General features: G+C 45.9%; 1 protein-coding gene and 1 long non-coding RNA gene across 2 annotated transcripts in view; one reads left to right on the forward strand and one right to left on the reverse strand.

Moving 5' to 3' along the window:
* The window catches only part of LOC141107476 (HLA class II histocompatibility antigen, DRB1 beta chain-like), a 43,571-nt gene extending 37,314 nt beyond the window's left edge, over window positions 1–6,257 (reverse strand). Inside the window, exon 1 of the mRNA XM_073598239.1 lies at window positions 6,083–6,257. Coding sequence (XP_073454340.1) covers window positions 6,083–6,167 — 85 coding nt within the window. The 5' untranslated portion in view covers window positions 6,168–6,257. The remainder of the gene's footprint in view (window positions 1–6,082) is intronic.
* The window catches only part of LOC141107477 (uncharacterized), a 58,215-nt gene continuing 41,449 nt past the window's right edge, over window positions 5,533–22,298 (forward strand). The window contains exon 1 of the long non-coding RNA XR_012235912.1: window positions 5,533–5,884. This is a non-coding gene — a long non-coding RNA (uncharacterized lncRNA). The remainder of the gene's footprint in view (window positions 5,885–22,298) is intronic.

The raw sequence follows: 22,298 nt of genomic DNA on the forward strand, positions 1-22,298 counted from the left end.
GACCTGGTTCAACAGCTCTCATGATTGGCTGGCAAACATTCAAGGGTATACCCTATACCGCAAGGATAGAGAAGGTAAAAAAGGGGGAGGGGTATGCCTATATATCAAGAATAATGTACAAGTGAGTGTGAGAGATGACATCACTGAGGGGGCTAGGGAGGAGGTGGAATCTTTATGGGTAGAGCTCCAAAGAGATGAAGCTAAGGGGAAAATAATACTGGGAGTATGCTATAGGCCCCCAAACCTGAGGGAGGAAGTGGAGACGGATCTCCTATCACAAATTGGATTAGCAGCAAGGATGGGAAGTGTTATCATAATGGGGGATTTTAATTATCCAGACATAGACTGGGCAGAGGGAACCGCGCATTCATTTAAGGCTCGCCAGTTCCTTAGTGTTTTGCAGGACAATTTTATGGGTCAGATGGTAGACGCACCAACTAGAAATAAAACATTACTAGATCTACTGATTACCAATAATACAGACCTGATAACAGATGTGGTAATACGGGGCAATTTAGGTAACAGCGATCACAGGTCAATTAGTTTCAGTATAAATCACACAAATAGGAAACATGAAGGGAACACAAAGACACTGAATTTCAAAAGAGCCAACTTCCCTAAACTACAAACCTTGCTAAAAGGCATAAATTGGGATAAAATATTAGGAACAAAGAATACGGAGGAGAGATGGGTTTGCTTTAAGAGCATATTAAATAAGGGCATTAGCCAATGTATCCCATTGGGTAATAAATTTAAAAGAGCGAACAAACATCCTGGATGGCTTAACTCCGATGTAAAAATGCATATAAAAGCAAAGGAGAAGGCCTTCAAAAAATACAAGGTTGAGGAATCATCCTCAGCATTCAGAATTTATAAAGAATGCAATAAGAAATGTAAGGGTGCAATTAGGATGGCTAAGATAGAACATGAAAGACACATAGCGGAGGAGAGCAAAAGAAATCCCAAGAAATTCTTTAAGTATGTAAACAGTAAAAAAGGGAGGACAGACCATATTGGCCCCATAAAGAATGAGGAAGGACATCTGGTTACAAAGGATGGGGAGATGGCAAAGGTATTGAATTTATTCTTCTCCTCAGTCTTCACAAGTGAATCGGAGGGCTTCAGTAACCAAAACTGCAGTGTTTATCCTCATGACACATCACAGGAAGCACCTCAATGGTTAACAGAGGACGGAATTAAAATTAGACTTGAGAAACTTAACATTAATAAATCACCGGGACCAGATGGCTTGCATCCGAGGGTACTTAGGGAACTCAGTCAGGTGATTGCCAGACCGTTGTTCCTAATATTTACAGACAGTCTATTGACTGGAATGGTACCAGCTGATTGGAGAAAAGCCAATGTAGCACCAATATTTAAAAAGGGCCCAAAAAACATCCCTGGGAATTACAGACCAGTTAGCCTAACATCAATAGTATGTAAACTCTTGGAGGGGATGATAAGGGACTATATACAAGATTTTAGTAATAATAATGATTTCATTAGCAGTAATCAGCATGGATTCATGAAGAATCGTTCTTGCCAAACCAATCTATTAACCTTCTATGAGGAGGGGAGTTGCCATCTAGATAAAGGAAGGCCCGTAGACGTGGTGTATCTGGATTTTGCAAAAGCATTTGACACAGTTCCCCATAAACGTTTACTATACAAAATAAGGTGCGTTGGCATGGACCATAGGGTGAGTACATGGATTGAAAACTGGCTACAAGGGCGTGTTCAGAGGGTGGTGATAAATGGGGAGTACTCAGAATGGTCAGGGGTGGGTAGTGGGGTTCCCCAGGGTTCTGTGCTGGGACCAATCCTATTTAATTTGTTCATAAACGACCTGGAGGATGGGATAAAGAGTTCAATCTCTGTATTTGCAGACGATACTAAGCTAAGCAGGGCAATAACTTCTCTGCAGGATGTGGAAATCTTGCAAAAAGACCTGAACAAATTAATGGGGTGGGCGACTACATGGCAAATGAGGTTCAATGTAGAAAAATGTAAAATAATGCATTTGGGTGGCAAAAATATGAATGCAATCTATACACTGGGGGGAGAACCTCTGGGGGAATCTAGGATGGAAAAGGACCTGGGGGTCCTAGTGGATGATAGGCTCAGCAATGGCATGCAATGCCAAGCTGCTGCTAATAAAGCAAACAGAATATTGGCATGCATTAAAAGGGGGATCAACTGCAGAGATAAAACGATAATTCTCCCGCTCTACAAGACTCTGGTCCGGCCGCACCTGGAGTATGCTGTCCAGTTCTGGGCACCAGTCCTCAGGAGGGACATACTGGAAATGGAGCGAGTACAAAGAAGGGCAACAAAGCTAATAAAGGGTCTGGAGGATCTTAGTTATGAGGAAAGGTTGCAAGCACTGAACTTATTCTCTCTGGAGAAGAGACGCTTGAGAGGGGATATGATTTCAATTTACAAATACTGTACTGGTGACCCCACAATAGGGATAAAACTTTTTCGCAGAAGAGAGTTTAATAAGACTCGTGGCCACTCATTACAATTAGAAGAAAAGAGGTTTAACCTTAAACTACGTAGAGGGTTCTTTACTGTAAGAACGGTAAGGATGTGGAATTCCCTTCCACAGGCGGTGGTCTCAGCGGGGAGCATTGATAGCTTCAAGAAACTATTAGATAATCACCTGAATGACCGCAATATACAGGGATATGTAATGTAATACTGACACATTATCACACACATAGGTTGGACTTGATGGACTTGTGTCTTTTTTCAACCTCACCTACTATGTAACTATGTAACTATGTAACTATGTAATCTAAAATACACCGCAAACTGGGTGACAGAGGCTGTAACACACGCTGTTCTCCTCCATTTTTTATTCCTTTATTCATTCACCCATTTTTTCGTTTGAATTAGTCCAACTGCTAATGGACACCATAAGTTTGTAGTACCACACTGTGTTATATGTGCACCTACACAAGGCTCGAGGCACTTGCCACTAATTTATAGCATACACAGTTCAAACTATCCAGTTTCCACACCTAGTCTGGGAGACTACACAAGGTATAATACGGTGGTTTTATCATCAAACATTTACTCCATTAGAACAGCGCCATATCTACATTTGTTCTATATATATTCCTCCTTAATATCAATCATTGAATATCAGCTATACCCCATACACTGGGTTATCATTCAGAGTATTTAGCATCGTCACAAGCAAGGCACTATTGAAGTCCCCCTCCATGCACTTTTACCCCCCTTTTTGTAATTTCAGACGTGAATATTAGAGGATAACTCATTTGCTTTCTTCCATTCATGCTTATATATATAATATTCCCTCTTTTGAGGTGAGTTCAACCATTAGAGGATAACATATTGCATATTGATTCATAGCACCACACCCAGTTAGGAGTGCATATACACAGGTCTAGGCACCTGCTGATAATTTAACACATTTTTGGCACTCTGTGGAGTAATCCTCTCACCAACCACATCTTACTTTGAAGCACTGCAGAGGGTGTATCACAGTAGTTTTCTAGATAAGACACTTTTTTCCACAGAACAGCACCACACCTACACTCTCTTTTACATTCACCTTAGTACACTCCACCCAGGTGATGATGTACCTGTAGAGGCCGCAGTCCCCCCCCCCTTTTTTTTTGCAATCCCCCCCCCTTTTTTTTGCAATCTTTTACCCTTTCTCCTTGCGTGGATTTATTTAGATATTACTTCAATAATTGGAACTGAATAAGCAGTTTGAATGAGCTACAAGAAGTCCTTTTGAATGTGAATGATTACTAGTAGCTATACCATAACCCTTTCATGACTAAGCCTATTTTTGAAATTTGGTGTTTACAAGTTAAAATCCATATTTTTTGCTAGAAAATTACTTAGAACCCCCAAACATTATATATATTTTTTTAGCAGAGAATCTAGAGAATACAATGGAGATTGTTGCAATATTTTATATCACATGGTATTTGTGCAGCTGTGTTTTAAACGCAAATTTTTGGAAAAGGGACACTTCCATGAATTTTAAAAAATCCAAACAGTAAAGTTTCCCCAATTTTTTTGTATAATGTGAAAGATGATGTTACGCTGAGTAAATAGATACCAAACATGTCACGCTTTATAATTGCATGCACTCGTGGAATGGCGACAAACTATGGTAGCTATGAATTTCCATAGGCGACGCTTTAAATTTTTTTTTACGGTTACCAGGTTAGAGTTACAGAGGAGGTCTAGGACTAGAATTATTGCTCTCGCTCTGACGATCGCGGCGATACCTCACATGTGTGATTTGAACACCGTTTACATATGCGGGCGCTACTTCCGTATGCGTTTTCTTTGCTGCGCGAGCTCGCGGGGACGGGGGCGCTTTAAAAGATTTATTTTTTATTTATTTTTAGACTTATAAATTGTGTTTTTAAAAAAAAATGTTTTTTTTTTTACTTTTATTGCTGTCACAAGGAATGTAAGCATCCCTTGTGACAGTAATAGGTGGTGACAGGTACTCTTTATGGAGAGATCGGGGGTCTCCCTCCTCTGCACTTCAAAGTATTCAGATTGCCGAAAACTGCGATTCTGAATACTGTGTATCTTTTTAAATTCGGCGCCATTGGCAGCCGAGTAAACGGGAAATGACGTCATGACGTCGCTTCCGCGTTTACATTGAGAAGGCTGGAACGAAGCCGCCCACAGCTTCGTTCCAGCCCGCCCACAGCTGCCGGAGGCAGCCGATTGGACACTGGGCCTCCCGATCGCACGGGAGGCCCGGTAAGAGCGGCGGGAGGGGATGTCCCCTCCCGCTCCTCCGGTATAACAGCCGAGCGGCTTTTAGCCGCATCGGTTGTTATATACGGGTAGCCGATTGCCCGCTCAAAACAACGGTATCGGGATGATGCCTGCAGCTGCGGGTATCATCCCGGTATAACCCCGGAAAGTCGAGTACGCACATATGCGTACGGTCGGCGGGAAGGGGATAAACTGGACAATTGAGAACTTTCACAGACATCCAGCAGCAATTTTCTTGAAATTGTGTAAACCTTCATGCTTTTTACATAAGCCCTAGGCTAGCATGCTGCACATCTGGGTTATGCACAGAGGGTCTCTATGACCCTGTAAACAGAAGTGGCTAAGAAAACCCCCATACGCTCTGTAATAATACACATTAGTACAGCCAGTTGTTTTCACATTTATTAATCAAAACATTAACCGCTACAGGACTAGCTGCTAACAATGTACTGTTGATGGGCGGCTCCTAGAGGCACAGCAATGTACCTGTCCATCCCTGGCCTTTTCTGGGTTCTAGGTGGGCACTCGCTCCCACACGCCGACTCCTACTGTGATTGAACACAGCAGGATTTTGTCAACAGCTTGACAATCAACACAGGGCTCTGTACAGAGGGACAATCTGCATATTCCTACTTTACAGAGAGAAGGAACAAACAGATCTGTAGTAAAAGCAGCACACACATTACCAGGCACACATTTAACCCCTTTCCAGCCAGTGTCAATAGTACAGTGACAGTGTATAGTATTATCACTGTATAGGTGTCACTGGTGATGTCCGTGTCAGTTCCCACTCAGTGTCAGATTGGTTGCGGTGCTATCACAGTCCCATTATGAGCTGCCGAACACCGCCATTACTAATATAAATATAAAGGAATCTAATTTCCAGTATATATACACCATCATTTGTAGATGCTATAACTTTCACACAAACCAATCATGGTAATTTTTTTTTTTTACCATAGTCCATAGTTCCTAGTCTATCTTCGAAGTGAGCAACAGAGGGTAAGACAATGGAGAACAAACGGAGTCCCCCTATAACAAGAAGTCTGATCACAGCAGCAAAAATAAAAGAATATTGAGGTTTGGAAAAGACTGAGAGCACTAGGTAAGTAAGGTTCTTTTCTGAGCATACATCCTTGAATAGATTTTTTTTTTTTAAAAACAGAGCTTTGTGTCACTGTAATTGTCAACGGGCAATAACATTTTAGAAAAAACACGTTATATTGGTCAGCTGCCAATCCTTTTGCAGTTTAGTACGAAATGCTTTTTTTAATAGCTAAACAGAAAAAAAAGAGGTACATACCTACTGTATATTCTCCTTGGATGATGCCAATGTGCAGAAGTAATACAAATTGTAAAGCAGTGAAGAAAATTAAGGCTGTTTTCATCTTGCTGCTGGTAATGCTCAGATACTCAAAGTAATGTAATGAAAATGCAACCACTAAGGATACAATGTCATTACCATAAATTACAGAAGATTGGGCGGTGCTTGATTGGACATTTTTTCTGCAAGGCCCAATCAAAATGTTTGTATCATTCGTCACCTGTTACTAGGGAGAGTTTCTCTGTAGCTGTGCTGCTTTCCTTTTGCTGATGATTGAAAACATAGAAAATAACTGCTTTCTCAGGCTTACATGACTCTAGAAATAGAGTTAAAGCGGTAAATAGTAAAAGAAAAATATAGTTCACGGCCTGATATTGAAGAAGTGACCACACTGACTTTATCATCGCACCACGCCACTCTTCCAGATGTTTGGCGCTGAAAATTGCGCATGCACGCTATATGTTTTTTTGTGTGCTGCTTGCAACTAGTTGGTAACCCCCCAGTCAAGTTATAAAGGGAGAAAGTGGAAGAAAAAGGCTCAGATTGTTCCATGAGCAGGCAAAGGGATGGCAACAGTCTTCTGTCATCACAGCAGCACACCCTCAGAATCCCAGAAGACTGTCGCCACCACTTAGCCCACTAATGGAACACTCCGAGCCTACTTCTTCTGCTTTCTACATTTTCAACTTGACTACTGGGTGTGCAAACTGTTTGCAAGGAGTGCAGAAAAACCATAAAGCACACAATGCTCCATTTCAGTGTCAAACATCTGGAGGAGTGACTTGGTGGGTTAATAGAGATTCAAATCTGTGTGGTCACTCTTTACTTGTCAGGCCATGAACTTTTGGGGCACCCCCCCATACTTGTATTGTAGGTCACCCAGGACTGTGGTCTTAGCTCTCTGTTTCTTTAGGTAATTATGTTTTTATATGTTCCTATTTGCTTCTACGCCTGACTGCTTTAGTATGCTTTAGTAATTTTTTACACTTTTTTAAAATTGTTTTAACCATCAACACTGGGCACTTACACTCCCTTCCTGCCCAGACCTATTTTCAGCTTTTAGTGCTCTCACACTTTGAATGACAATTACTCAGTCATGCAACACTGCACCCAAACAACATTTTTATCATACAAAGAGAGTTTCCTTTTGGTGGTATTTAATCACCACTGGGTTTTTTATTTTTTGCGATATAAGTAAAAAACCGAAAATTTTGAAAAAAAACCCACTTTTTTTTAGTTTCTATTATAAAATTTTGCAAAGTAATTTTTGTCCATAAATTTGTGCCCAGATTTATACTGCTACATATTTTTGGTAAAAATAACCAACCCAAATTACTGGATATTATTTAGTCTGCCTAAGACTGCTTTCACAATGAGGCGCTTTACAGGCGCTACAGCACTAAAAATAGCGCCTGTAAAGAGCCTCTCCTATCTCTTCAGTGTGAAAGCCTGAGTGCTTTCACACTGGAGCAGTGTGCTTGCAGGACGGTAAAAAAAGTCCTGCAAGCAGCATCTTTGCAGCTCTGTAGGAGCGGTGTATAACCCTTTTTTAACCCTTTTTCGCTCCGCTAGCAGGGGGTTAAAAGCGCCCCGCTAGCGGCCGAATAGTGCCGCTAAAACAACGGTAAAGCACCGCTAAAAATAGCGACACTTTACCGCCGACGCCCCCAACGCCCCAGTGTGAAAGCAGCCTAAAAGTTACAGAGTCTACAAGCTTTGGTGCAAATCATTAAAAATTGATCACACCTGATGTACTCACGGCCTATCTCGTTTCTTGAGACCCTGTAATGTCAGGACAGGACAGTACAAATACCCCCCAAATGACCCCTTTTTATAAAGTAGACAGTCCAAGGTATTTAGTAAGAGGCATGGTGAGTTTTTGAAGTAGTAATTTTTTCCCACAATTTTGGGGAAAATTATTATTATTTTTTTTTACACAAAATTGTCATAATAACAAGTTATTTCTCACACACAGTATGTGCATACTTCCAATTACACCCCAAAATACATTCTGCTACTCCTGAGTATGGCGATACCACATGGGTGAGATTTTTACACAGCCTGGCCACATAGAGAGGCCCAACCTGCAGGGAGACGTTCATCAGGCGTTCTAGGAGCATAAATTACATATCTAATTTAATTCCTACCTGTCACACTTTTGAAGGCCGTGGAGCACCAGGATAATGGAAATGCCCACAAAATGACCACATTTTGGAAAGAGAACACCCAAATGTATATTCTATGAGGCATAAAGAGTCTTTTGAACATGTCATTTTTTTCCCAAACGTTTTTGGAAAATGTGGAAAGAAAATGAAAACTTTTTTTTTTACACAGTTGTCAATTTATAAGAAATTTCTAACATATAGAATGTACATAGCAAAAATTACCCCCCAAAATACATTCTGTTACTCCTCCTGAGTATGGCGATACCACATGTGTGAGAATTTTCCACAGCCTGGCCACATACAGAGGTCCAAAATGCAGGGAGCACCGTCAGGCATTCTAGGAGCATCATTTCCTGATGACCTATCACACCTTATGTACTCAGGTACTCTGATGGGCTGCAGATAGGTACTCTGGTACTTTGATGGGCTGCAGATAGGTACTCCGGTGCTCTAATGGGCTGGAGACAGGTACTCGAGTACTCTGGGCTGGAGACAGGTACTCGAGTACTCTGGGCTGGAGACAGGTACTCGGGTACTCTGATGGGCTGGTGTCAGGTATTCAGATAGGCTGGTGACAGGTACTCAGGTGAGCTGCTGACAGGTGCTCTGATGGGCTGGGCTGGGCTGGTGACAGGTACTCTGAGGGGCTGGTGACAGGTCCTCTTTATTTGGGGGGCAATCGGGTACTGCATTGTGTTTTTTTTAGCCAGGTCTCCTCACACACTGAGGAGGAGAACCCGGAAATGGCACTACAGCCGTTTGTTGTCATTTGTGACTGGCTGTGATTGGACACATTCAGTCACTTGGTAAAGAGCCATTTTCAATGGCTCTTTACCCTGATTGGGGAGGGGCTGTGTCCGAGGGATGTGCCTTATCCCCGATCGCCACGCTGTGCGCCCCCCCAAGGGCGCGTACAAGCGGCGAGATCATGAACAACTCATGTGACTGGCTGTGACTGCTTAAAGCCAGTCAAGTTGTAAAGAGCCATTTTCGATGAGCTGTGTCCCGAGGGCTCACACCTCATCACCAATCGCCACGCTGTGCGCCCCACGGAGGGACAGAATGTTCCTGCCGGCGTCATTTTACAATGGCCAGGTATGGGACTTTAAAGGCACAGATTGTGAAACAGTATTTAAAATTTAGCGCTTTACACTTAGCATAAATGTATGTCTTTGTACACCTTTTGTTCATTAGTAAGAGGTGGACAATCACCTTAAAAAGATACTTATATACGTATATGCATTAGAATATGATTTACTTTCAATGCTTCCTTTTGCCCACAGCCATGCCAATCTGGTCCCAGTGTGCATATATGTGGCTCTGCATCTAAGCCCTCTCTGATTCTCTCCTTAGTGCACTTTCCTCTGCACCTTATTCCCTGACAGCCTTTTGGTATCTTTCTGTACGCATTGGCCTACACACTTCTCCAATGAGCAAGTGAGTATTCAGATAGTATTTCCCTACCTTTGCCACTATATCCTTCAATATCGAATGGATATATAACATATATTTTTGTATTCTTAGATTATAAGTGTTACTCACCTTTGCATATTGAACCAGCCCTGAAGAAGGAGTCTATATTACTCCGTAACGCGTAGGAACTATGACTGCACATAGTATCTATTATTTACATCACATCATGTATGCATATTATTTTTTCAAGTTGCATGTGATGTTGCTCATAATCATGTTGGTCTAAGATTTCATGTTTTTATATTGCATTACTTTTTGTAAACCATTTTGATACCATTAAAATACTGTGATTTTAAATACTTTTTCACAATCTATGCCTTTAAAGACCCACCCCGAGGGGAAAATCTTCTATTTCTATTGACATTAGAGGGATGTTAGCCATTTAATAGCAGACACAATTTACCTCAATTTTTTGATAATGGCCAAGTATGCAACTGGTTAATAAACTTTATTTCTCCTTCGTTCATTGACGGACACAGCCTCTTCTTTATTCTTAACCAAACAGGGTTTTATAGCCCACCTACAGGAGTAGGACACTAGTCAGAAAAAAACTCGGCACCTCCTATGGGCTGTCCTCTCAGGGCATAAAACTTGCTCTCTGCTTTGGCCTTCAGGAGTACAGACTTGTTTTTCTGCTGAGACTTGTGGTCCCACAGCTTTTTTCCCTTTTCTCTTCTTTTGGCTTTTTTCCTGTGGAGATTTTCTATCTAACAGTCAGGCTGGATACCGTATATACTCGAGTATAAGTCGAGTTTTTCAGCACATTTTTTTGTGCTGAAAGTGCCCCCCTCGACTTATACTCGAGTCAAGCACTTTTCTGCAGCAAAAAATTTCATTTTCCGAACTGACTTTGGGGCCCCGTATCTCAGGGTCACTTGGAGCTAGGAACCCCAAATTTGGTGTGCAAACCCAGTGGAACTGGTACCACAACATATCCAAAGCTGGAGTTCCTAGCACTAAGTGGCCCCAAGATACGGGGCCCCAAATTCGGTTCGGAAAATGTCATTCTCTGCTGCAGAAAAGTGCTTGACATTTTCCGAACCGACTTTGGGGCCACGTATCTCAGTATCTCAGGGCCACTTGGTGCTAGGAACCCCAAATTTGGTGTGCAAACCCAGTGGAACTGGTCCCACAACATATCCAAAGCTGGATTTCCTAGCACCAAGTGGCCCTGAGATACGGGGCCCCAAAGCCAGTTCGGAAAATGTCATTCTCTGCTGCAGAAAAGTGCTTGACATTTTCTGAACCGATTTTTGGGGCCCTGTATCTCGGGGCCACTTGGTGCTAGTTCCATTGGGTTTGCACACCAAATTTGGGGTTCCTAACACTAAGTGGCCCCGAGATACGGGGCCCCAAAGTCAGTCAACTGTGTTCATCTGCAGCAATGTCATTTCGGGACCCTTTGGGCTCAGAGACCCCAAATTTAGGCTGCAGCCAGGGGGCATCTAGGAACCCTTAACTACCGAGTTTGAAGTTCGGGGGACCTATGGCTGCAAATGGGCACAGTGAGACATGCAAATGGGCACAGTGAGGCTGAAAATGGGCATTGTTGACTCTCTTTTCCACTTACAGTAGCTGCATTTCTCACCCTCGTCTTATACTCGGGTCAATAAGTTTTTCCCATTTTTTTGTGGTAAATTAGGGCCTCGACTTATACTCGGATCGACTTATACTCGAGTATATACGGTAATCTAAATCCAGTGGTCATCCCAGTCTAACCAGCCAGCACGCACAGACTGCTAGCTCTGTGCTCAGTCGGCCGCGACAATGCCCCATCTTAGACCGGGGCGGCCAGCGAGTTATATGTCTCACAGGGACACATATGACCTTTAGTCCGTGTCACACTGCTTCCCGGCTGACAGCCCCCCCCCACTTTTGTGGAGAGGATCTGTCATGGGAGACTTACACGCTCTGCATGAATCGGTAAGTAGATGCCCCCCTCCTTCCCTGGATACGGTGTGGGCACGGGTACTCCCTGGGGTGGTCAGACCCTATGGGGAACCTCTGCTCCCCCCCCCCGAGTCCCTCCTCCCTTCCAGGAGTCTTGGGAGGCCATCTGAGCTATTCCCCTGCTAAGGTACCTTTGCGCCCTGTGGTTTGGCCGCGCTGACTGGGCACAGTTCTCAGTGGGAGATCCCAGGGGCGGCAAGCCCTGACCGGCTGGTCGGTTAAAGTTTTTGCTTCTCCTGCTCACCTTTCCATAGGGGACACCCATAGTGTTTTTTGTGGTACCTAGGCGCTTTGGGCAGATTCTGTGATGAAGTGGACCTGTTCTCCCATGGTATGTCCCCCTCTTCTTCCTGGGTGCAGGGGAACCCATGATATCAGCGGTTGAGCTTCCCTCCTTCATTAAGGGGGGCACGTAGAGACAGCAGGGCAGACTTGGTCGCCTGCTCTGTGTGCCATGTCACAGTCAGCGTTTACAACCTGCTGCGGCCATGGTCTGGTGCCTCCGATATTGACCACATAAGCCAAGCTGCGGTGACCCGGTATGGATACCGGACATGTGGATCTGGTGGGCTGGATGCACCTATGTGGTACATCCGCTGTTGCTGCTTACCTCTTTTCCAAGCTCTCCATTTCACGGTGGTGCTTAGGTGGGTACTTTGGCTCAAGTGCCGGCTGCTGGCCAGGCTTCTGCGAGGCCAGAATGTCCCCGCCCTTCCAGAGATATATTCTCGGTGGTACTGCCTTGATCGACATCCAGCCTCTCATAGCTAGCGTGTGTGATTTCTACCACTGTCCACGGCGGGGACAGCGTTGCTTGCTAGTCTTGAATTTCCTTTTACCTGTACTCAGTGACCTTGTTGGTATATGCCCATGACATAGAATTTCCTCCTATCCCTCTGAGGACTTTCTTTCTATCTGTTCCTTCTCTCCTGCCTTCGGGTTCTGTGCATCATGGTGCGGGACCTGGTCGCTGTGGTGTAAGCATCCTAGTGCTGAGCCAGAGTAGTTCCCATGCCTGGAACAGGGTTTTCCTGATCCCGGGCCTGGAGGCCCTGTATTACCTTGTGCTGGTTCAGACATTCATGCTGGAATCCATCCAGGCGGTGGGGGTCTTTCCCTCCTGGGGGTATTGTCTGGTGTCCTTGGATGTCTAGGTTGTATACCTGTGTGTTTCCTGGTGGGAGATATGTCTGCGGCTCTACACTTGGTGTTGAGGAACGCACATTATCCTTTTGTGGTACACCTCTTCGGGCTGGTCTCGACTCCTCGGATGTCCTCCAGAGTGCGGGCCTCTGTCCTGGCATTACTGAGATTACAGGAGATGCTAAGGCCTTGTTATTTGGGTAACCTTTTCTGGCCTGTGGATCCTAGGTTGTTCTGCTGGACTCCAGGGAGATCACGCTGTGTTACCTACAGGACTTCGAGTAGATCCTGCACCTCGCAAAGTCTGTTTTTACCCCATCCAAGCGCTTGGAATATCTAAGGTTGCTCCCCATTTTAGATGGGGAGGTGTTCCTTCCTTCGGAAAACCTACAGAAACTCTGGCCAGTGATCTGGCAGCTCTTGGCTTTCTAGCGGTCCTCAGTTTTTTTTTTTTTTGTGCATGCAGGTTTGGGACCTGAAAGTCCTTCCTTTCCCTTTCAATGAACTGTGGTTGTGATGGATTCCAGCCTGTTGGGCTAGGGAGGAGTTTTGGATTGGACTCGGCTCTGGGTAGCTGGACTCTGCAGGAGGCTCGACTGCCCGTCAATGTCCTGGAGCTTCTGGCACCCAGGTTGTTGCTGACACATTGGACAGATCGCCTATAGGGTCTCCGATCAGGATTCAGTTGGACAAGTAGATCAGTCTTACAGGGGACACGGGAAGTGCAGCAAGGGCCCTGGAGGCATCTCACTTCTTGGGATGGGCAATAAGGTGTGTAATGGCTTTCTACTGTACATATTTCAGGAGTCTAAACCTGGCAAACAGATTATCGCAACCATCAGACGCTTGATCAGGGCGTGTGGTCCCTCCATCAGCTCTGCCTTCGCTGGGGGATACCGGACATGGATCTTCGGGTACTCTGCCTTATCCAGAAGATTTCTAGGTTCGTGACAAGATCGTCGGACCCTCTGGCAACTGCGCTGGTGGTGCAGTGGGACCAGCCCAATCTCATCTATGCTTTCCGCCCCTCTGTATGAATAATTATCTATGACACAGGTTAGAGGCTGAATGGATCCCAGTCATCCTGGTGGCTCCGGGCTGACTTCTCTGTCCGTGTTATGCCGACATGGTGCGGTTGGGGGTGGACACTTCTTGGCAGGTGCCTCTTCAGGAGTACCTTCTATCTCAAGGAATAGTGTTCCATCCTGCTTACGTTGCTGGGTTGGCGGCATGGCTGTTGGCAGCCAGCTTCTGCAGGTCCAGATGTAGTTTGGCTAGGTGCTTCCATCTATGTTAAAGGCTCGTAAGTCTACCTCTACAAGCTGATATTGTTTGGAGTGAAGCCCTGGGGCTTCATCACCGCTCTTTTTTGGTGGCTTGGGTATTGGCCTTGCTCCAATGTTGTGTGGATCAGAAGCTTGCATTGGGCACGTTCATGGGTCAAGTCTCAGCTCTGGCCATTCTTCTTTTAGCATCCCGTGCCACACATCTTTGGTTCAGTATGCGGTGCCCTCTGTACATTCCCTGTTGCCACAGTGGGACTTGATTTTGGTGCTGCCAGCTCTTCGGAAGCCTCCTTGTGAGAGCATTTTGATTGTTCCTTTACTTACGCTTTCACAAAAAGTGGCCTTCCTAGTTGCTATTTTTTCGGCTTGGTGGGTGCCAGAGTTGTCGGCTTTGTCCAGTAAGCCTTGTCTGGTTTACATAAAGATAAGGTGGTGCTTCCACCTTCCTCTTCCTTTCTTCCCAAGGTGTTGTCAGATTTTATCTTGCATAAGAACATTGTCCTTTCTTCTCTGGGTCCTTGGTCATCGCACCCTCAGAGGTGGCTCTGCACACCTTGGATGTTGTTTGCGCGATCGGTGTACCTTTCTATGACGGATGCTTTTTGGAGGCCTGATTCTCTGTGTTCACAGTTGTCCAAGACGGGCTTGTTGTCCTCTTCTGCCATTATTTCCGATTGGATCCTTCAGGCGATTGTGCAGCCGTATGTCATTAAGGGCAGGAACCTCCCTCCTCTGATTACGGAGCGTTCCACTAGGGTGGTTAGCCTCTTGGGAGTTCTGGCATTGGGCATCTGTTTCTCAAGTTTGCAGAGTGGCAATCAGGTCGTCTGTGCACACATTTCCTACTTCATATATAGTTGATGTGTCAGCATCATCCGAAGCTAGTTTTGCCTGCAATATTTTGCAGGTTGCCGTTAGGACTCTTGGGCACCCTTTGGGTGGTTTGGAGTGTTGTCATGTTTCCTGGTGTTTTTTCTCCATTAGTTGGTTTGCTCACCTCCTCATTGTGGCACTGCTTGGAGACATCCCTGTTTGGTTATGGATAGAAAAAGAGGCTGTGCCGGTCAATGAACGAAAGAGAAAACTGGATTTTTTGTTACTCGCCATAAAATTCCTTTCTCTAAGTTCTCTGATGGACACAGCACCCACCCCTCTATGGAGTTTTCTCCTTTGACACTGCTTGTGACTGACTGGAGGTCTATAGCAGAGAGGGTTTTTTTTTGCCCAGAGAGGACTACCCATAGGAGGTGCTAAGTTTTTTTTCTGCCTAGTGTCCTACTCCTGTAGGTGGAGCTATAAAACCCTGTTTGGTTATGGATAAAGAAGAGGCTGTGTCCAGGGCCGGTGCAAGGATTTTTGACACCCTAGGCGAAACCTCATTTTGCCGCCCCCCTCTGGCTCTGCCCCTGACTCCACCTCCTTTGCCAATGTTAAAATATTTGATTCAACCCTCTAACTGCTACATCTGCAAGACAGCCCATTCTTTTGAAAAACAACAGACTTACGAGCAGGATCACCCGGTGAACATAAAAGAGAAAACCTAAAAACAAAACTAATGCAGCCACCCATTTAAGAATTGGTAAGCTGCAGTATAATATTTTGCTTTGCTCTAATACCACTTTAAGTGGATAAAGTTAATCAAGTAATTCTGTTATACATCAATGTATAGGCATATGATGGGAAGGAAGGAGTTAAAACAGGAGATAAACAGATTGGAGTAAAGCTACTTTCAGTGCTGGCAAGGAGAGAGAGAAAAAGAGAGAGCAATGGGGTTCAGGGAGAGAGAGAAGGAGAGAGAGGGGGACAGAGAGGGAGAGAGAGAGAGAGAGGTCAGGTAGAGAGAGAGGAGAGAGGGGAGAGAGAGAGGAGAGAGAGGTCAGGTAGAGAGAGAGGTCAGGTAGAGAGAGAGGTCAGGGAGAGAGAGGTCAGAGAGAGAGAGAGGTCAGAGAGAGAGAGAGGTCAGAGAGAGAGAGAGAGGGGGGTCAGGGAGAAAGAGAGGGGGGTCAGGGAGAGAGGGGGGTCAGGGAGAGAGAGAGGTTAGGGGGAGAAAGAGAGAGAGAGAGGGGGGGTCAGGGAGAGAGAGGTCAAGTAGAGAGAGAGGGGGGTAGGGAGAGAGAGAGAGGTCAGGGAGAGAGAGAGAGGGGGGGTCAGGGAGAGAGAGAGTGAGGGGGTCAGTCAGAGAGAGGGGGGTCAGGGAGAGAGAGGGGGGGGTCAGGGAGAGAGAGAAAGGGGGGGGTCAGGGAAAGAGAGAGGGGGGTCAGGGAGAGAGAGAGAGAGAGGGTCAGGGAGAGAGAGAGGGGGGGTCAGGGAGAGAGAGAGGTCAGGGAGAGAGAGGGGGGGGGCAGGGAGAGAGAGAAGGGATCAGGTTCTGGTCAGTGAAAGAGCTCACTCACTTGGAATGGTCTCCAGGGGCTCACTGGTTAATTCAGCAGTTTTTCAGTGTGGCTGTTCGCTGCTTGTTTTTAATCTTCCCGCCCACCTCCCCTTCACAGATGGAGCGCACAGGAGGGACGGGACTCGGGAGAAGTGTGAAGCTGCTCGGGGCAGACATGCTGGAGGCGATTGGACAGAGCACACTGGAGGGGCGGGACTCGGGAGAAGTGTGTAGCTGATGTGTAATCATGATCTCAGAGCGGAGAGGGGGGATTGCTTGACACACATCAGAGCGGAGAGTGGCCTTCTGGGGGGGGGGGGGGCTGGGTGGTTTCTGGACACATGATGTCAGATCGAAGAGCCGCACGGGGGGGGGGGGGGGGGGCGGGGCGGTGCTGCACACATGTGAGAGCGGCTGCCTGGTAGATACTTGCAACTTGCAAGCTCTTTGGACAGTGCAAGAGTAGAATAACCAGCAGCCAGGCGCCCTAGGCGGCAGTGCGCCCTAGGCGGTTGCTTAGTCCGCCTAGTGGTAGCACTGGCCCTGGCTGTGTCTGTCAATGAACTCAGAGAAAAGGATTTTACAGTGAGTAGCAAAAAATCTATTTTTTTCATCGCTCATGGGACAAAAATTCCCCTAAGGCTTGAATCCGAGGGTACTTAGGGAACTCAGTCAAGTAATTGCCAGACCATTGTTCCTAATTTTTACTGACAGTCTACTGACTGGAATGGTACCGGCTGATTGGAGAAAAGCCAATGTAGCACCAATATTTAAAAAGGGCCCAAAATACATCCCTGGGAATTACAGACCAGTTAGTCTAACATCAATAATATGCAAGCTCTTGGAGGGGATGATAAGGGACTATATACAAGATTTTAGTAATAAGAATGATATCATTAGCAGTAATCAGCATGGATTCATGAAGAATCGTTCTTGCCAAACCAATATATTAACCTTCCATGAGGAGGTGAGTTGCCATCTAGATAAAGGAAGGCCCATAGACGTGGTGTATCTGGATTTTGCAAAAGCATTTGACACAGTTCCCCATAAACGTTTACTGTACAAAATAAGGTCCCCTGGCATGGAGCATAGGGTGAGTACATGGATTGAAAACTGGCTACAAGGGCGAGTTCAGAGGATGGTAATAAATGGGGAGTACTCGGAATGGTCAGGTTCCCCAGGGTTCTGTGCTGGGACCAATCCTATTTAATTTGTTCATAAACAACCTGGAGGATGGGATAAACAGTTCAATCTCTATATTTGTGGACGTTACTAAGCTAAGCAGGGCAATAACTTCTCCACAGAATGTGGAAACCTTGCAAAAGATCTGAACAAATTAATGGGTGGGCAACTACATGGCAAATGAGGTTTAATGTAGAAAAATTTAAAATAATGCATTTGGGTGGCTAATATATGAATGCAATCTATACACTAGGGGGAGAACCTCTGGGGGAAACTAGGATGGAAAAGGACCTGGAGGGTCCTAGTAGATGATAGGCTCAGCAATGACATGCAATGCAAAGCTGCTGCTAACAAAGCAAACAGAATATTGGCATGCATTAAAAAGGGGATCAATTCCAGAGATAAAATGATAATTCTCCCGCTCTACAAGACTCTGGTCTGGCTGCACCTGGAGTATGCTGTCCAGTTCTGGGCACCAGTCCTCAGGAAGGATGTACTGGAAATGGAGCGAGTACAAAGAAGGGCAACAAAGCTAATAAAGAGTCTGGAGGATATTAGTTATGAGGAAAGGTTGCGAGCACTGAACTTATTCTCTCTGGAGAAGAGACGCTTGAGAGGGGATATGATTTCAATTTACAAATACCGTACTGGTGACCCCACAATAGGGATAAAACTTTTTTGTGGAAGGGAGTTTAACAAGATATGTGGACACTCATTAAAATTAGAAGAAAAGAGGTTTAACCTTAAACTACGTAGAGGGTTCTTTACTGTAAGAGCGGCAAGGATGTGGAATTCCCTTCCACAGGCGGTGGTCTCAGCGGGGGGGCATCGATAGTTTCAAGAAACTATTAGATAAGCACCTGAATAACCACAACATACAGGGATATACAATGTAATACTGACATATAATCACACACATAGGTTGGACTTGATGGACTTGTGTCTTTTTTCAACCTCACCTACTATGTAACTATGTTTTAATGACAGGTGCTCTTTAATGAGACATCAGGGGTCTCCCTTGAAGCTAATGGAATGCAGATTGCACTCCATTAGCTTCTTCCCCGGCCATACTAAAATTGACACCAAGATTTGAAAGTGACGTTTTACACATCACTTTTGGGTCATTAGCAGAAAACAGAGATCCGTAAATGGACATTTATTGATCTCCCTCCTTTCTACCTGGCAGCACCTGCCATGATCCCTGGTCCACCAATAGGTGCACAGAGCCCAGGAAACATAATGGGGGTAAGCGCGGGGGAAACAGCACATATGGGGGTGTGTGGATTGCTTCCATATGACAGCTTCTCAGATTTACTGCAGCAGCTGGGGGTGTTTGTAAATCCCCCATCACCATACATAGTAAGGCTGAGTTTAGGGGTCAGGAGTGTGGAATTCACAGAGTGGTAGGGTTGGGTGTGTAATGCACAAAGTGCAGGGGTCAAAAATATGCAATGCACAGGGTGCAAGGGTCAGAGTGCTGCTGTCAGGTTTAGGAATACATAATTCAGAGTGCAGGAGTCAGAGGTGTTTAATGCACAGAGTGCAGGGATTTAGGGTGTGTAATGAAAAAAGTTCAAGAGTCAGGAGTATGTAACACACAAATAGTGGCTGTCGGTGTTGGGTTTAGCAGTAAATAACACACAGAGAGTGTACGCAATGCACAGACTGTAGGGGACAGAAGTGTGTAATGCTCAGTGTAGAGGTAAGGAGAGTGTAAAAGTCTCTGCACAAGCAATACTCTCCCTCAGATGAAAACCACTTAAGGACCAGGCCTATTCTGACACTGTATGAATCTGTATTTTTTTTCTAGAATATTACTTAGAACTCCTAAACATTATACAGTATCTCACAAAAGTGAGTACACCCCTCAAATTTTTGTAAATATTTTATTCTATCTTTTCATGTGACAACACTAAAGAAATGACACTTTGCTACAATGTAAAGTAGTGAGTGTACAGCTTGTATAACAGTGTAAATTTGCCGTCCCCTCAAAATAACTCAACACACAGCCATTAATGTCTAAACCGCTGGCAACAAAAGTGAGTACACCCCTAAGTGAAAATGTCCAAATTGGGCCCAATTAGCCATTTTCCCTCCCCGGTGTCATGTGACTTGTAAGTGTTACAAGGTCTCAGGTATGAATGGGAAGCAGGTGTGTTAAATTTGGTGTTATCGCTCTCACTCTCTCATACTGGTCACTGGAAGTTCAACATGGCAAAGAACACTGAGGATCTAAAAAAAAAAAGAATTGTTGCTCTACATAAAGATGGCCTAGGCCAGTGATGGCGAACCTTGGCACCCCAGATGTTTTTGAACTACATTTCCCATGATGCTCATGCACTCTGCAGTGTAGTTGAACATCATGGGAAATGTAGTTCCAAAACATCTGCGGTGCCAAGGTTTGCCATCACTGGCCTAGGCTATAAGAAGATTGCCAAGACCATACAGAGGTTTAACAGGACAGGTTCCACTCAAAACAGGCTTCGCCATGGTTGACCAAAGAAGTTGAGCGCACATGCTCAGAGTCATATCCAGAGGTTGTCTTTGGGAAATAGACATATGAGTGCTGTCAGCATTGCTGCAGAGGTTGAAGGGGTGGGGGTTAGCCTGTCAGTGCTCAGACTATACGCCGCACACTGCATCAAATTGGTCTACATGGCTGTCGTCCCAGAAGGAAGCCTCTTCGAAAGATGATGCACAAGAAAGCCTTGAAACAGTTTGCTGAAGACAAGCAGACTAAGGACATAGATTACTGGAACCATGTCCTGTGGTCTGATGAGACCAAGATAAACTTATTTGGTTCAGATGGTGTCAAGTGTGTGTGGGGGCAACCAGGTGAGGAGTACAAAGACAAGTGTGTCTTGCCTACAGTCAAGCATGGTGGTGGGAGTGTCATAGTCTGTGGCTGCATGAGTGCTGCCGGTACTGGGGAGCTACAGTTCATTGAGGGAACCATGAATGCCAACATGTACTTTGACCAGGGCTTTTTTTCTCAGAAAATAGGTGCAGGAACTCACCCTCCCCAGCCAACTCTCCGCCCCCAATTCTGTCATTCCACGGGGAGAGAAGTAAAGCAATGCCAAATCCATGTAGGTTCAAAAGGCAGAGAGTGCCGCACTTAGGAGCGCATAACACACAGGGCTCAGGAAAGTGTACTCTGCAGTAATGAGGTGTGTGTATCACACAGGGCACAAAAAAAAAAAATCAGCGGACAGTACTTACATATCTCCCCCAATTTAACCATCTATTGCTCACCTCTGTGCCCCCCATTCAAACCTCATCTCTGCAAACCTTGTCCACAGCTGATCTATGCCTCCCTTCCACAGTTCACCTCTTCTTCCCCCCGTCTGCAGCTCACTTCTTCCCCCCGTCCACAGCTCACCTCTTCTTTCCCCTGTGCACAGCTCACCTTTTCTTCCCCCTGTCCGCAGCTCACTTCTTTCCCCTGTCCACAGCTCACTTCTTCTTTCCCCTGTCCACAGCTCACCTCTTCTTCCCCCCGTCCACAGCTCACCTCTATTTTCCCCCGTTCACAGCTCACCTCTTCTACCCCCCCGTCCACAGCTCACCTCTTCATCCCCCCGTCCACAGCTCACCTCTTCTACCCTCAGTCTGCAGCTCACCTCTTCTTCCCTCAGTCTGCAGCTCACCTCTTCTTCCCTCAGTCTGCAGCTCACCTCTTCTTCCCTCAGTCTGCAGCTCACCTCTTCTTCCCTCAGTCTGCAGCTCACCTCTTCTTCCCTTGGTCCACCACTCACCTCTTCTTCCATCAGTCCACAGCTCACTTCTTCTTCCCTCAGTTCACAGTTCACCTCATTTTCCCCTCAGTGTACAGCTCACCTCTTCTTCCCCCCGTCTGCAGCTCACTTCTTCCCCCCGTCCACAGCTCACCTCTTCTTTCCCCTGTGCACAGCTCACCTTTTCTTCCCCCTGTCCGCAGCTCACTTCTTTCCCCTGTCCACAGCTCACTTCTTCTTTCCCCTGTCCACAGCTCACCTCTTCTTCCCCCCGTCCACAGCTCACCTCTATTTCCCCCCGTTCACAGCTCACCTCTTCTACCCCCCGTCCACAGCTCACCTCTTCTTCCCCCCGTCCACAGCTCACCTCTTCATCCCCCCGTCCACAGCTCACCTCTTCTTCCCTCAGTCTGCAGCTCACCTCTTCTTCCCTCAGTCTGCAGCTCACCTCTTCTTCCCTCAGTCTGCAGCTTACCTCTTCTTCCCTCAGTCTGCAGCTCACCTCTTCTTCCCTTGGTCCACCACTCACCTCTTCTTCCATCAGTCCACAGCTCACCTCTTCTTCCATCAGTCCACAGCTCACCTCTTCTTCCATCAGTCCACAACTCACCTCTTCTTCCCTCAGTTCACAGTTCACCTCTTTTTCCCCTCAGTGTACAGCTCACCTCTTCTTCCCTTAGTCCGCAGCTCACCTCTTCTTCCCTCTGTCCACAGCTCACCTCTTCTTCCATCAGTCCACAGCTCACCTTTTCTTCCCTCAGTCCACAGCTCACCTCTTTTTCCCCTCAGTGTACAGTTCACCTCCTCTTCCCCCCCGTTCACAGCTCACCTCTTCTTCCCTCAGTCCGCAGCTCATCTCTTCTTCCCTCAGTCCGCAGCTCACCT

Source organism: Aquarana catesbeiana, linkage group LG09, assembly GCF_042186555.1.
Source record: "Aquarana catesbeiana isolate 2022-GZ linkage group LG09, ASM4218655v1, whole genome shotgun sequence".
In the NCBI taxonomy this organism is placed as follows: domain Eukaryota; kingdom Metazoa; phylum Chordata; class Amphibia; order Anura; family Ranidae; genus Aquarana; species Aquarana catesbeiana.